Below are 13222 nucleotides of genomic sequence, written 5' to 3'. Positions count from 1 at the left end.
CGCGGGCCTCCCGGCGGCCGGCGCCAGTCATAGGGGGTGCCCCTTGCGCGGGCAGCTCTCTCCCCCCTTTTCCTACTGATGAAACAGTGGTAGCACACGCGGGAAAGACCGGCCTCGTCGCCAATGTGGTGTTGGGCCCTCGGCCCGCATTACGGCGCTCATACAGACAGGGTAGTGGTTTGGTAAACTGGCCAAGAGCACGTGCGCTCCGCCCTATTTATTAACTGTGTCACATGACTCGTGACATCAGTGGTGGGTGGGTGTAAAGTGTAGGTTACAGATTGTAAAAGACTAGAACGTGTCCAGCAGGACACTACAATGATGATGTGTGTGCTGCATTGATGCACTGTAAGATTCACCATTCTTGTCCCTTCAAGAGTGGAGCTCGTCAGCTAAAATATTGTTGGGGCTCAAGCCCCAGTGCCCACATACCCCTTGAAACCACTCCCATGTGAGTTCACGGTGCAGAACACTGATACCAGCAGCTACATCATAAGGTAAAGGTAGCATTGAGCTTACTTGTTTAATTAGATTACCAACTGCCTTTGGTATATATTTGTGGACTGGTTCGGGGTTTTCCAAAGTCGGTCCTCGAATGTCGGGTCCATGCCAAATTTTAAAGATAACTACATTCGCCTAAATGGGGATATGCTAATAAAATCTGGCTTGGATCTGGCCCTCCAGGACCGACTTTGGTGAACCCTGGACTGGATAATCAAATGGGCTCATTCGCACAATAAACCTGCTAAAACTGCTTTTGTTGAGTGAGTGACCTGTTGTACATATCTAAACCACCCAGTCAAGCCATCTAACCTTTCGGACGTCATACTTCAACAAACCCCACTTCCAACAACACGTGCTGTCCTTTCGTTGGAGAAAACAGTCTGCAGGTTTTTCACCATAAATCACTGTTACCGCTCGCATGCAGCAAAAAATCTGTTGGCACATTTAACATTCATATTGCACATTACATATAATAAATCCAGGGGATTCACATTTGCACGCTCCATGCTTTCCATGCTACTGTTTGTCTGTCTTCTTAAAGCCATTCAGGATGTGATAGGGTTGCAAGAGCCATCAGGGGCGGCTTCTCCTGTGGAGTGGAGAAGCGCCGCCCCACTTAAAATAACCCCCTCCCAAGCCCAATAGATGAAAAATAAAATGGTAGTTCATTACTATTTTATTTTTCATCCCAGAGCCAAGCACCAGAATGGGGGTGGGGCCACTGCTGACTGACAGCAACAAGGAGGAGGGTTGACTGTCTAATGCACTGTTTAAAGGGCACATGTCTTTTTGGCCGGCCGTCTGGCGATGGCTAGCCACACATGTGCACTTCAAACCTCTCAACCCAACTGTCTTAAGACCGCTCGTTTGAGAGTCAGTGCAGGTCTCCAGTGCACTCTGGAGCTCCGAACAACATGCTTCATGTGAGCATTGCCAGGATTGGGCAAGGGGGTTCCAGATCCTGCAAAGAAGAGGTTAGGAGTGAGGACATCATGCTAGGTAAGTTTTATTTTTTAATAATATTTTGTGCGTGACCCTGCCCGCCCCTCCCCGTAGATGCCAGCCACCACTGATTGCCATATCTCCTTTGCAGCTATACCCTGTCACTTTCTTACCCACGTGGCTCTCCCATCAGGCATATTAAGACCCTGACAATGGCAACCTTTACCACTCCCTAGGTCTACCAGCTGACCATCACGTTTTATCTGGTTAGCAATTACTGCTGTTTCTGCCACCTAAATCCCTTCCAGCAGCTGTCTCTGCTCCAGCCTGCTGAATAAAACAACCACATACCTGCCAACTCACACAGTGACATACGATATCGGCTCCCTTCACATGGTTACCCGGTAAGGAGCCGATATCACAAGGTGGCAGGGAAAACGAGCTGGAAATCCACCTTTTACAGTGCCTTTGAATTGCCAATGTCCATTAAGGGGTGTGAAAACACCCCAGGAAATTGGCACCAGCCTGTCTGCACGCCTTTTCTCTGTTTTGGAGGAGGGTGATTGGTTGTGGGCGGGGGTCAATGTGCTTTTCAGGTGCTTTGACCGCAAAAGGCCACGCCTCTGCAAGGCCCAGCCCCATCCTCGCAGAATGAAATTTCTGTAATAGTTGGCAGGCATGCAACCACCCTTGTTGGTCTCTTGGTGGTGAAGGTGGGGTATCTTTTTCCTGAATTGCCAGACTATCCCCATAATTCTGCCATTTAGGTTCTAGACCAGACCCTCTGTTACCTTTGGTCAGTTTGAAGGGCATAGGGCAAACCAGAGGGCATACTTCCATAACTTTGTTTCTGATGCATTGCTGCTACCCTCTACAATGGCAAAATTCCCGCACCAGTCCGACCTGCTGATTGATCCATGGAGGGGGGGAGGGCGGCTATGACCTGGGCTCCCTACTGGGTTAGGCTTGGCCTCACAAGAGCCAGCAGTGCCAATCATCAAAGCCAACACTCTTTTCTTGAATATTGAAGTAAGCTGTGCACAGGTACATCAGATGTGTAGAGCGAGACATAGTACACCACACAATTCACATATGGTATGAATCCGTGAACAATAGGGCTAACATTACCAAAACTTAAAGCGAACGGAATCTGTGTTAAGTTTTCTGTTGACAATTGGTATCACAACCACGAACTGCATGAGTACTGGTTAAAAGCATTTATCAACCGGGTCGGATTGGTAAGGCATGCACTCAGGCAATGGCCGAGGGGCTGGTATTGAAGTTCCAGCTGTGGGCTGCTTTTACGGCAGCCTGGGCGGCCAATTTGGGCTGTGTCTGGTGTGCTCTGATGTCGCCAGCGGCCCAGTGAGGCCCTGAGTGGCCTTTGTGGAGGCAGATGGGCATCCATTACCTCCTTTTTATCAACGGGCAGAGATGTCTCTCCCTTTCTGTCGCTGGGCCGGCCAATTAATGTATGCAGATTAAGCGGGGCAGGGGGCTTGAGCAGAAGTGGCATCACTTGTTTTCAGGTGTATATAAGACTTCGCCGAAGCAGTGTTTCGAAGAATGGCAATATGCAAATGTGGGCCACTTTTTTTTAGCGTGCTACATAAGTGTTACATAAGGCCACATTGGTCATGTTTGACACATATGAAAAAAGCAATTATTTTTCATTTTGGAATGAAACATTAGAATAGTACCTGAGAAAAAATGGTAATATTGTGAACACCCTCAACGAGGAGTAATACATTAAACGTCAAATCCTTTGCCTATCGCTGCTCTAAAAGGATCAGTTTACATATGCACGTAGGTTTTTAGCAAATGCAGCAATCTGATAGTGAATGTTAGCAGGTTGATGCTCTACTTTATAGAAACATAATATACCCTGCTTGGATGACCTAATTCAGTCAATTCAGGACCCAAAATGTATCTGAAAGATAGTTGGGCCTCTTGTTTCAGATGTGCACGATCATCGCCGTTTGATTATAAATGTTTTTGTGGAGATTATGGTGGTCCTGATGTGGTTTTGCAACAAAAAAGCTGACTTTGCATAAATGTTAAGAAATGGGAAGAGGCTGGCTGATGCTTTTATAGTATATCTATATAGAAATGGGGACAATCTGTCTGATTCTTTTATAGTTTATGTGTATATAGTATATGTAATTCTGCAAAATTAATTCAGACCTACACGTCTTTAGTCTATATTCACACATTCATTGTAGTATTCATATTTGCCTTTTCCGGATGTTTATGTTACCCCAAAATAACTTTCTACTCATTCTTTCAAACACTTCTGGGTAGAGAAATCAGACTTCTATCATTTTTTAAGCATAACTGCAAGCAGAATCTAACCTTGTTTAAAATAAATAGTCGTAGGATTAAAATAGAAGCACATTCTATGATTCCGGGTATGTGTATGGTGTCAATGAATTCCCTAATTTTAAGTTTCAGAGAAACTATAATTACAGACGTGTAACATCTAGTTTAAATAAATCTGCCTTTCATCCTCGGTTTCTTTTTTGTAGTTTGAGTATATGTCGACAAAAGCAGGCAAAATGCGCAGGCATGTAATAATAAAAAAAAACAATCTGACAGTCAACAGGTGCGACATAATACATAAACAAAAGATAAAGATTTAAGAAACAGGCAGATATAATATTGCATTATATTTGTTCAACTGCACATAAGCGATGCCAATAGGTGCTACTTTGTATATCGACAAAAATTTATCTTTCGTGGCTCACGCGTGTGTTTCAAGCATTTAAAAGTGTTATATTGTTACCCTTTCGTGATTACCTGAATATTTTAATAAGGTAATCCCAAATGGGTCCCAAATTTAAAACTTGAACATATACAGTACATAAAATAACAAAAGAGCATCAGAAAGACCAGTTAGGCTTTTTAAAACCTGACATTTTTAGCAATAACATTAAACTTAAGCCTATAGACGTATTTCTGATTGTGCTGATCTTTTTTCTTTTTAAGGATGTAAACCAGAAGCTGCAAGAAGATAACCAGGAGCTGAGAGACCTCTGCTGTTTTCTGGACGATGATCGTCAGAAAGGGAAGAAAGTGTCCCGTGAGTGGCAGAGGCTGGGCAGGTTCACATCCGGAGTAATGCACAAGGAGGTTGCCTTGTATTTACAGAAACTGAAGGACCTGGAAATAAGGCAAGAAGACATGATCAAAGAAAATGTGGAGCTGAAGGAGGTTTGTTTGATGTTGGACGAGGAGAAAAGCGGTGGAGCGGGCAGCCGGAGTTCAATAGACAGCCAAACTAGCCTAAGCCAATTAAATCCAACCACAAGTACTTTCCTACGGGATGTGGGTGATGGGAGTAGTACCTCTAGTGCTGGAAGCACAGATAGCCCGGATCATCATAAGCATCATCCGAACAGCAGCCCCGATCACCTTCAGAAACCAAGGCATGAAGGAAGTCCTGAGCAGCAGAAGCACAGGAGTGGAAGCCCTGAACATCTTCAAAAGCCGAGAGGCTCAGCAAGCCCTGATCAACAGAGGCACCTGAAGGGCGCCAGTCCAGAACATCACAAAGTTGTGGTGGTCAAAGGTAGCCCCGAGCTGCAGAAGCACACCGCTGGTACCCCGGAAAACCTTCAAAAGCACATAATGAGTAGCCCTGAGCATTTTCAAAAACACAGACCTGTGAGTAGTCCAGAACTTCAAAAGCACAGAAGCGGCAGCCCGGAGCACCTTCAGAAAAGCACAGATCATCTTCAGAAAGCAAGAGGAAGCAGTCCCGAACATCTCAAACAGCATTACGCAGGCAGTCCAGAACATCTCAAGCATCTCGGCGGGGGCAGCAGAGAAGGCACGTTACGGAGACAAGTCGCAGACGACATGTCGGCTCATCACAGGAGTGTATACAATGGAATGAATGGTGGGTCCATAAGCCTGCTGAAACCACACTTGCAAAGACTGCTCAAGTAGAAGTCATATGCTACCTTTGAAGTGAAGGATGATTTCATGGTTTCACGCGTAAGGATAGAGCATGCATCATAACTTTCAGAGCATTAGCCCCATTTTTCATTTGGCAGTTCAGTTCACCATCAATTACGCACCACTATATTTTTGTGTGTTTCATTTTTTCGTTTGTTACTAGTAAACTGTTGGTTTTAACTATAAAGGAAGATTACAGCATCACAAACTGAGTTGATTTGTAGCCATCTTGGCATGCTAACATTGTTTTAAGTTTGCTAGACCAAACTGATCCATCTGGTAAAGAAGCTTTTAGCACCATATGCTATTTTTTTTAACATATTTGAATGAATCATTTAAGTGCAATCTCATTACAATGAAATATTGTGTGGTATTTAAAGGTCTTATTGCAAATTACAATTCCTTTTAGTTGTCACCAAGATCAGGTGCTTTTTAACGATAGTCAGCAAATGTGGCTTTTGTGTGTCAGTTACTGTGGCTTTTGTGTGTTTCTTAGGTTCAGTTTTAATTATGTTCTACTTAGTAAGACCTGTGAATTTGTATAATAAGCAAGCTGACATTTCTATAAAAGGTATTTGACAAAACGTGGTTCGATCCTGTGTTAAGTTTAGAGTTTATTGTGGCATGTTTAACCGTTTGCAGAGATGGAAGCATCATCCACACGACATGTACACAATTTTAAAACACAGCTGAACACTTTTTCAGTTAAAAAAAACCTACCAAAAAGTTGTAGAAATGCAATGATTCTAAAGGAGCACACATTTATCAATTTGTGAAGTAAACTAAATAGTTTTGTTGTGAAAGACAGACCAGTTAGAGATGCTCAAATGTGATTTGTAATGGTGTGGTCAGAAGAGTTTTGGAGGACTTGCTGCCCTTTCTTTTATGGAAGTCATGGCATTAATTTTTTATATGGACCAAATATTTTGAGGTTCTCTAAGCTGTTTGGTTTGATGAAATGGCTAGGTGCTTGGTATGAATTGGCTCAATGCAATTAGAAACACTTCATGACTTTTAATTGGTATATTGTCTAGCTCGGATGAATCTCAGCTAAGGCTTACACCTACCTTTGTGAAAAGTAAGATTTTTTTACCCAGAAATATCCCTACTTTTCCTCATTTATTATGTTTGTTGGACAGTGATACAGGTAGAATTGATGTCTTTGTCCCTGTTCTACAGATCTGGAAGTGACTAATTAATGCCAATGTGATCTCATAGGTCTCCCCATTGTGGTCTCATATTGTTGGATGCAAAAAAGTGTACTCATTGTGTCACAGTGATGTACCATAATAAAACATGACAACATAGGTAAATTCCTGGTCATACTTCGATTTGATGGTACATTTACGTTTTCCTGATTTGATATGCATAGGAAGTTATGCAACAAAATGCAATTTGAGCACCAAACACCATGAAACAGTGTGCACTTGATTATAACGTAAAACATCAAACCTCTTTAGTGAAGGAAAAGCATGCTCTTAAGAAACTAATATGCGCTCCGATAATCCAAAAAAACAAACCATAAATTTATGAGGAAGATACACGATCATCATTGTGGGCATCTGTGTTATGTTTTGATTTTTATGCGATTCGGTCTCTGATTTAATTACCACATCAAATTACAGTAAAAAAAAAAGCACGGCTGTTTCTGAAACTGTGGCGAACAACTTTGCGGCACTATTAATTATATGGAGACCACAGTGGCGTAACATTAACCCCTGTGGCTCTCGCGGTTTGTGGAGGGTGACGGATGAGCTCCAGGGGTGTCCCCTCCGATACTGTGCATGGGCATCGGGCCCATGACTAGAGAGTTCCCGATTGGGTCAAGCAGGAAGGGGTGGGGGGAGGGGGGAACCATCATGTACTTTGCAGTACACTACTGGGAGCACACAACAATGTTCACCAAGCAAGCCCCATACCAAGGCCACTGGAATTATGCAGTAATGAAGGAAATCTGTATGAGACAGGATCAGCTACATTTTGCAGTAAAAAATGGCAAATAATGCAGTGTGATATTATTTTGTCATTTTAACACATTAATACTCTTACCAGAAGTTATATCTATGAGACCCACTGCAACACTTAATAAAATAAGTTACGTAAAAGTGACTAGTTAACAGTGCTTAATTTGAGCCGGTGGTATCCGGCGCCCAGCACCGGCTCTTAAATAACAACTCTGGCGCTTATGATAGCTGCCACATGGTGGCACTGTTTGGGTAATTTAAAGATAAGCAGAACAGTTGTTGTTTATTCGTTCAATATGTATTAAAAACTGCTAATACCAGCTCCCACACCATTGTTAGAGCTGTGGGGGCCTTGAACAGTCTGAATTATCACACTTGTAGGAGTGTGAGGGTTAGTAGTTGTGTTGGTACTGTAATTGGCAGCGCTGGCAGGGGTAATACGTGGTACACCCTGGTGTGGCTTCCAGAGGTCCAGAGGAGGGCCCTGGCACTTTTTTTTTTTTTGTTACAAATTAAGCACTGCTTAACCTTTGCAAAGGGTCTGCCACTGTCCACCGCACATGTGGCTCTTTTACAGCAACTTTTAAGCTGTATGATTTCCAAATAATGCAGAAGATGGTGGATTGTGTGGCAAAAGTGGTAAATCATAAATATGCTGAAAATGCTGCAGGAGTGGCCTAGCCCCTCCCTAAATTTTATGAGAGATGCCAGGTTGTTTAGGCCAAGACAGAACTGCAATGACTATTTCGGCAAGATAAAAAGATGCCTTCTGTAGATATGGCTGAAAATATACTTGCCGTGTTGGCAAAAAAAATACTGGAAAGGGCATACTTCGGGTTTTGCTCCACATAAATATTTTTCTGTCTTTTCAAACAGAAGATCACATTGGACCTGAAAGCAGATCCAATCGTTGAGGTGATCGTACACTTTACTATGTGTGGAAAGAGAGATTTTACAGACTTGTTGGCTTGCCTTATGTTTTCAACCACAGCGGTGTTAGGTTTCCGTTTTCCAAGAGATGCTTCGCTAGATGAGAAGTTGCAACTGTAGCAAACGAGTCCGCCAACAGGGGCCAACTGGGTGACATGACATTTGATGCTATTTGTATGGAGTGTCTGATGGCTAATGTTTAGATGGATATTAATTACGAATATTCTCAACTGGGTCGCCTGTCTCTTTTTTGCCTGTAATATGATGTGACAGGATCATGGTCAGATTGGACGTGGCGGGCACTTTTGGTCTGCCAGCAAATTCTGTTTTTGGAAATAGTACTTTCTTCATGTTTGAAAAAAGAATAAAAAACAAGGGCAGGGGTGTGACTCAGAATTGTTAAGCATTCCACGAGAATCTTTTTGTAGGACACAATATTTCTGTTGTAAGACGCCTGAAATCTGAAAATGAATATTTTTTCAGGAAATGTTTGAAATAATGACCTTTTACATTTAGAATTGCTATGCGTATGTATTTGCCATGTATATACAATACATTAGTTTTGTACTGAAGCAAAACACAATTTTAGAACTATTAGAATAGTAGCTCTGCTTCACTGAGTAAGTTATTTTTTGTTCACCTAAACTGCCTTCTCCATGCATTGTCTCACTCTTAGTATGTGTGATGGAAAGTTTTGCTAAACCGGATGTTTGCCTTTTTGAGATTTTCAGACTATGTCTGGGTCGCAGTGAGGTAACCTGGCGAGCTGTGTTTCTTTGTTTGGCAGCCTAGGCCCCTGTCGTCAAAGCCAGGCTTGTTTTAATAATTCTAAAGAGATTATCAAATTGCTGAAGACTCTCTTCTATCGCCTTTGGTGTTTGAGTTCATGATATAAACCTCCTCACATTTGTGACTACACTATTAGAGCGGGGTTTTCAGAAATGCATAATCGCATTAAACTTCAAGAAACTAAATTAATACAATGTTTTAGACATGTAGGCCCTCCTTTTAGACTTGGTTGGAGGATCTTCTGCCACCACAATTTAATTTTTGACACCGCTGCCTCATGACAGCTGCCGGAGTCCTTGATTTCAGACACGCCAGAATGAGAAAATGGCGGATATCAGTATTGCCATGCAGGAGTCCCTGGCCGGGATACTGGGCCCTGCAAATCCCCAGCAGTGTTAGCAGGGATCCTGAATATTCCAAAGTGCCTGGGTTCCCAGGGCTACATAGTAATTGTTCAGTTTTACAGTTTGAGCAAGTACTCCATAACTAAAGGGATAGTCCACAAATTTCCTGCCTGGTACTATGCGCATATGTAGTATAGGGTAGGGGGGGTGGTAATCTTGAGAATTCTACACGGTCTGAAGGTTCCATGTGCCTGGTATTGGTGAAAGGCTACTTTTGAATTATCCTTTTTTTCCCAAAGATGCTATTTTATCTTGAGGAAGGTACGCTAGGGATTGTCATGGTGCCTTGGATGTGGGGTAATGGTACATGCCTCTCTGGTGCCTGAGAGGTGAGTGACAATACATAGGCAAAGGTGTAGAAGGGGACACCAAAACTGAATTTGCAACACGTTTGGTAATCTGCTTCTCCTACCAGAACCCTCCCTTTCTACTCTTGCAGACATTGTATGGGTTCATGTTCTGTTTTATCCGGATTAAGGTAACATTATACAAAGTTTTGTCAATATACCAGCTGTATCCATCAATGACACTGGTATTCCCTTTTGCAATGTTCAATATAGAAAAATACAGTTTTATCCTGGAATCAGCCCATTCGCTATCGTATACTTATTTCTGGGTTGGGTATGCCTGCCTGCAAAATGTTCTTATTGCAGAACCCACCCCATGCTCATGGCCCTGGTGGGGTGATATGGCAGCATATGTCTCCCTGTTAATCACTATAAATGTTTAAATGTTTTCCAGGAACCATTATTGCTCCAAGACATAGTTCAAGTTGGTTGAACATTTAGGTTACTACAAATATGGATCAAATTTATACATGAGATGAAAGAACTGCAAGCGTGTATTTAGAATCAAAATTCTTTGCTTCTAGGCCTGCTATTTTACTAAGCTTGTCCGGGAGTAGGGCGGAGTAGCTTAATAACTAGTACATTCAAAAATAACAACTGTGGAATGTATTCCGTCATGTATTCAAGGGGTTAGCTTGAAATGGTATGGTCAATGTTTCTTCACCCCATGCACTGTGTGTAGAGGGTGTCGTTTCCAGAGTCAGATGGGGTTCACAGGGTCCTGCTGCACAAAGGGCCCCCATATGGTTGGGTTCCCAAACCTTTATGGCCCCCAATTCAACCCCAAGGCCAATGAATGTCTGAGATATTGAAGATTCAGGGACCCCTCTTCATATTCTGCCAGTAGGGGGAGGGGAGGGTGGGAGGCATCATTTTGCGTTCAGCCATTGCCAAGAGTCCATTTAGGACAGCAGTTCAAATCACTTTTAGAAATCTCACTCTTCCTTCCCTGACTATTCGGCTTCTGCTGGGAAGTAGTAGTTTTTGTGACATACGGTTTCTGTCATCCCTTATCCCATCAAGTGCTCTAGTTTTTTTCACAAGCTTAAGGTGGCAGGGCATCTGAAGTGCAAATCTCCCTTCTTCAGTGAAACGTGTCATAGAAACTGAAAAGGTGTTGTGTCTATGCCTTGTATGTTTATTTCTTGAGACAAAGATAGATTTTTCTTAGTCCTTAAAGGAACTTTGTGTTTAAAAATTGGATATTTTTGCATACTCTAAAAAACAGCATAGGTCTACATGGGGGATATTCTTGGTTCAAAAGTGGCAAGAGTGGGTGGGTTTTGGGAGATGTGGTGAATTAAACTCATCTAGTTAGGAGACAGCATATCTTTTTAAAAACCATTTCCAACCTGCAAATGAACATTTACATATACACTAATATTAAACTTCAGGCTAAAATAAAATTTTCGTATGGCTTCACCCGAGGACGATAGCTTCAATCATGAGGCAGACGCTTTGGTGAAATATGGACTTTCTGCAAAAGTGATTTACTTTTCAGTACATATTTACCGTCAAGAGGTTTAACCAAAGGTCATAGTTACAATTTTTCTGAAGAACACAGTTATGACCACTTGTTAGAGACAAAGGTAACCTCTGCAGAGACGGTCGGATCCATTTCTGATTACCCAAGTGGGTAAAGTGAGATGTTGGTTTTGAAGTTTTTGTGGTATGTGTGTACGGCTCCAGAATTTTTCATGACGTACTTTCGAGAAACAGCTGTCACGCTCTAAGCATTGATTAATCTGGAAGCTTTAAGAGGTGTAGAATTTATGTTTATTGTACCTTGGGCACTTTATGATTAGCAATGAGCTTTGATTTTGTGTCAAATGAGAATGTTAAAGACTAAATGGTAAATGGCACATCATGGTGTGGAGTTGACCTGTAAATGAACTGATGAGGTAACACATGCTGTTTGCTAACCACACCACACATGTATACGAGTGAACATTAGAAAATGCAAACAATTAGTATTGTTAAAGTCTCTCTGCACACTCATACACATGCGAAATTCATTGCAAACGTGTGTGTTGGTTGTGCACATATATACGTATGTGTGTGTAGGTATATATACATGTATGTATATGCCCACTTGTAATTACATAAATATATATTACATATAGCTTATTTTTTGCATATTTCATGGTGCAGAATACTCTGCTTAAAACAAGATGTATGTTTTATGAATTTCAAATTGATAATGCTCTGTCTTGTGCACAAGGACAACTTTACTGTAGGTTGTTATTGATTTATGTTTTATTTTGTGTGTGATTTTTTTATATTATATATATATATATATATATATATATATATATATATATATATATTGTGTTTGTTTTGTTTGGAGGTACAGTTGAACGAATCTTTGTGATATTTGACTGTGGCATTCAGTGCTTTGGCTATGATTAGCCAGCTGCGGGGGCACTGGGACCCAGGGGCATGAGGGGGCCTCTGCACCAAAATTATGGCTGTCTTTTACTCCCCAGGTGGAGAGCAGGACATCAAATGTCCTTGCTTGCAGCAGGGCCCATAGCACTATTTCGACTCTGATGGCATACATACAAGAACACACTAAGAGCCAAGCTACCTATTTCATGCCGCCAGTAGCCATGGACTGTTGATCGTTTCCTTTAGGCTAGCTATATGTTTTCAACTACGGGGTTTAGAATGCAGGCAAGCCTGATACTAGCATTTCAAATTAAGATAGATGCACATAGGCATGTGTAGTAAGTTGACAATCACATTTTTCAGCAAAGAAACCTCCGAACAAATTTCAACAAATGCAAATAATTCAGAATTTTACAAGGCTATATAAAACTGATTGATAATACATTATGTGCTTCCTATCCATAGCAACGCATCTTTGTTTTCTTTTTTTGGCTTTTGTCAAAACTGTTCTCTGATATTTTGTTGAACAATTTCCGTGCGATTGCAATATGTGTGCCTTTAATACTGGATTTATATTGGACTGTTTGTGTTCAATTTTTTGTTGTATTGTTTGTTTGCATTTCATTTCCACTATTGTTCAAATTCAGGAATACCTTCAGAAGGTATGCATTCCTTTTAAATCAGGCATCTCATTTCACATTGTGCCTATCCACAAATACTGATATTGTTTGATCTCAAGAATGTTAGCAATAAGCCACATTCTTATACGATAATTTAAACAGAAATGTCTGCCAATTTCTTAACTCTGCTGATGTAATCATGACTACAGAAGTGTGATTTTCTTTGATGAAGGATGTTCTTATTAATAACTGGAAGCTGGCTTCACACAACAGCAGCGAAAAAAAAGAGTATTTTTGGTGAGCGTTCGTAATTCTATATTAAAAGTCAAATCATATCCAACAATATATTTGTAATAGTTCCTTTCTTACCGGGTTGC

The 13222-nt window shown here is 41.5% G+C and overlaps 1 protein-coding gene across 1 annotated transcript in view; it reads left to right on the top strand.

The window, feature by feature from the left end:
• Positions 1-12136, top strand: part of CCDC85A (coiled-coil domain containing 85A) — a 37737-nt gene extending 25601 nt beyond the window's left edge. Inside the window, exon 2 of the mRNA XM_078649309.1 lies at positions 4432-12136. Coding sequence (XP_078505435.1) covers positions 4432-5394 — 963 coding nt within the window. The 3' untranslated portion in view covers positions 5395-12136. The remainder of the gene's footprint in view (positions 1-4431) is intronic.
• Positions 12137-13222: the final 1086 nt, after the last annotated feature.

This window comes from Lissotriton helveticus, chromosome 6, assembly GCF_964261635.1.
Source record: "Lissotriton helveticus chromosome 6, aLisHel1.1, whole genome shotgun sequence".
In the NCBI taxonomy this organism is placed as follows: domain Eukaryota; kingdom Metazoa; phylum Chordata; class Amphibia; order Caudata; family Salamandridae; genus Lissotriton; species Lissotriton helveticus.
This window is presented reverse-complemented; position numbering and strand designations above follow the sequence as displayed.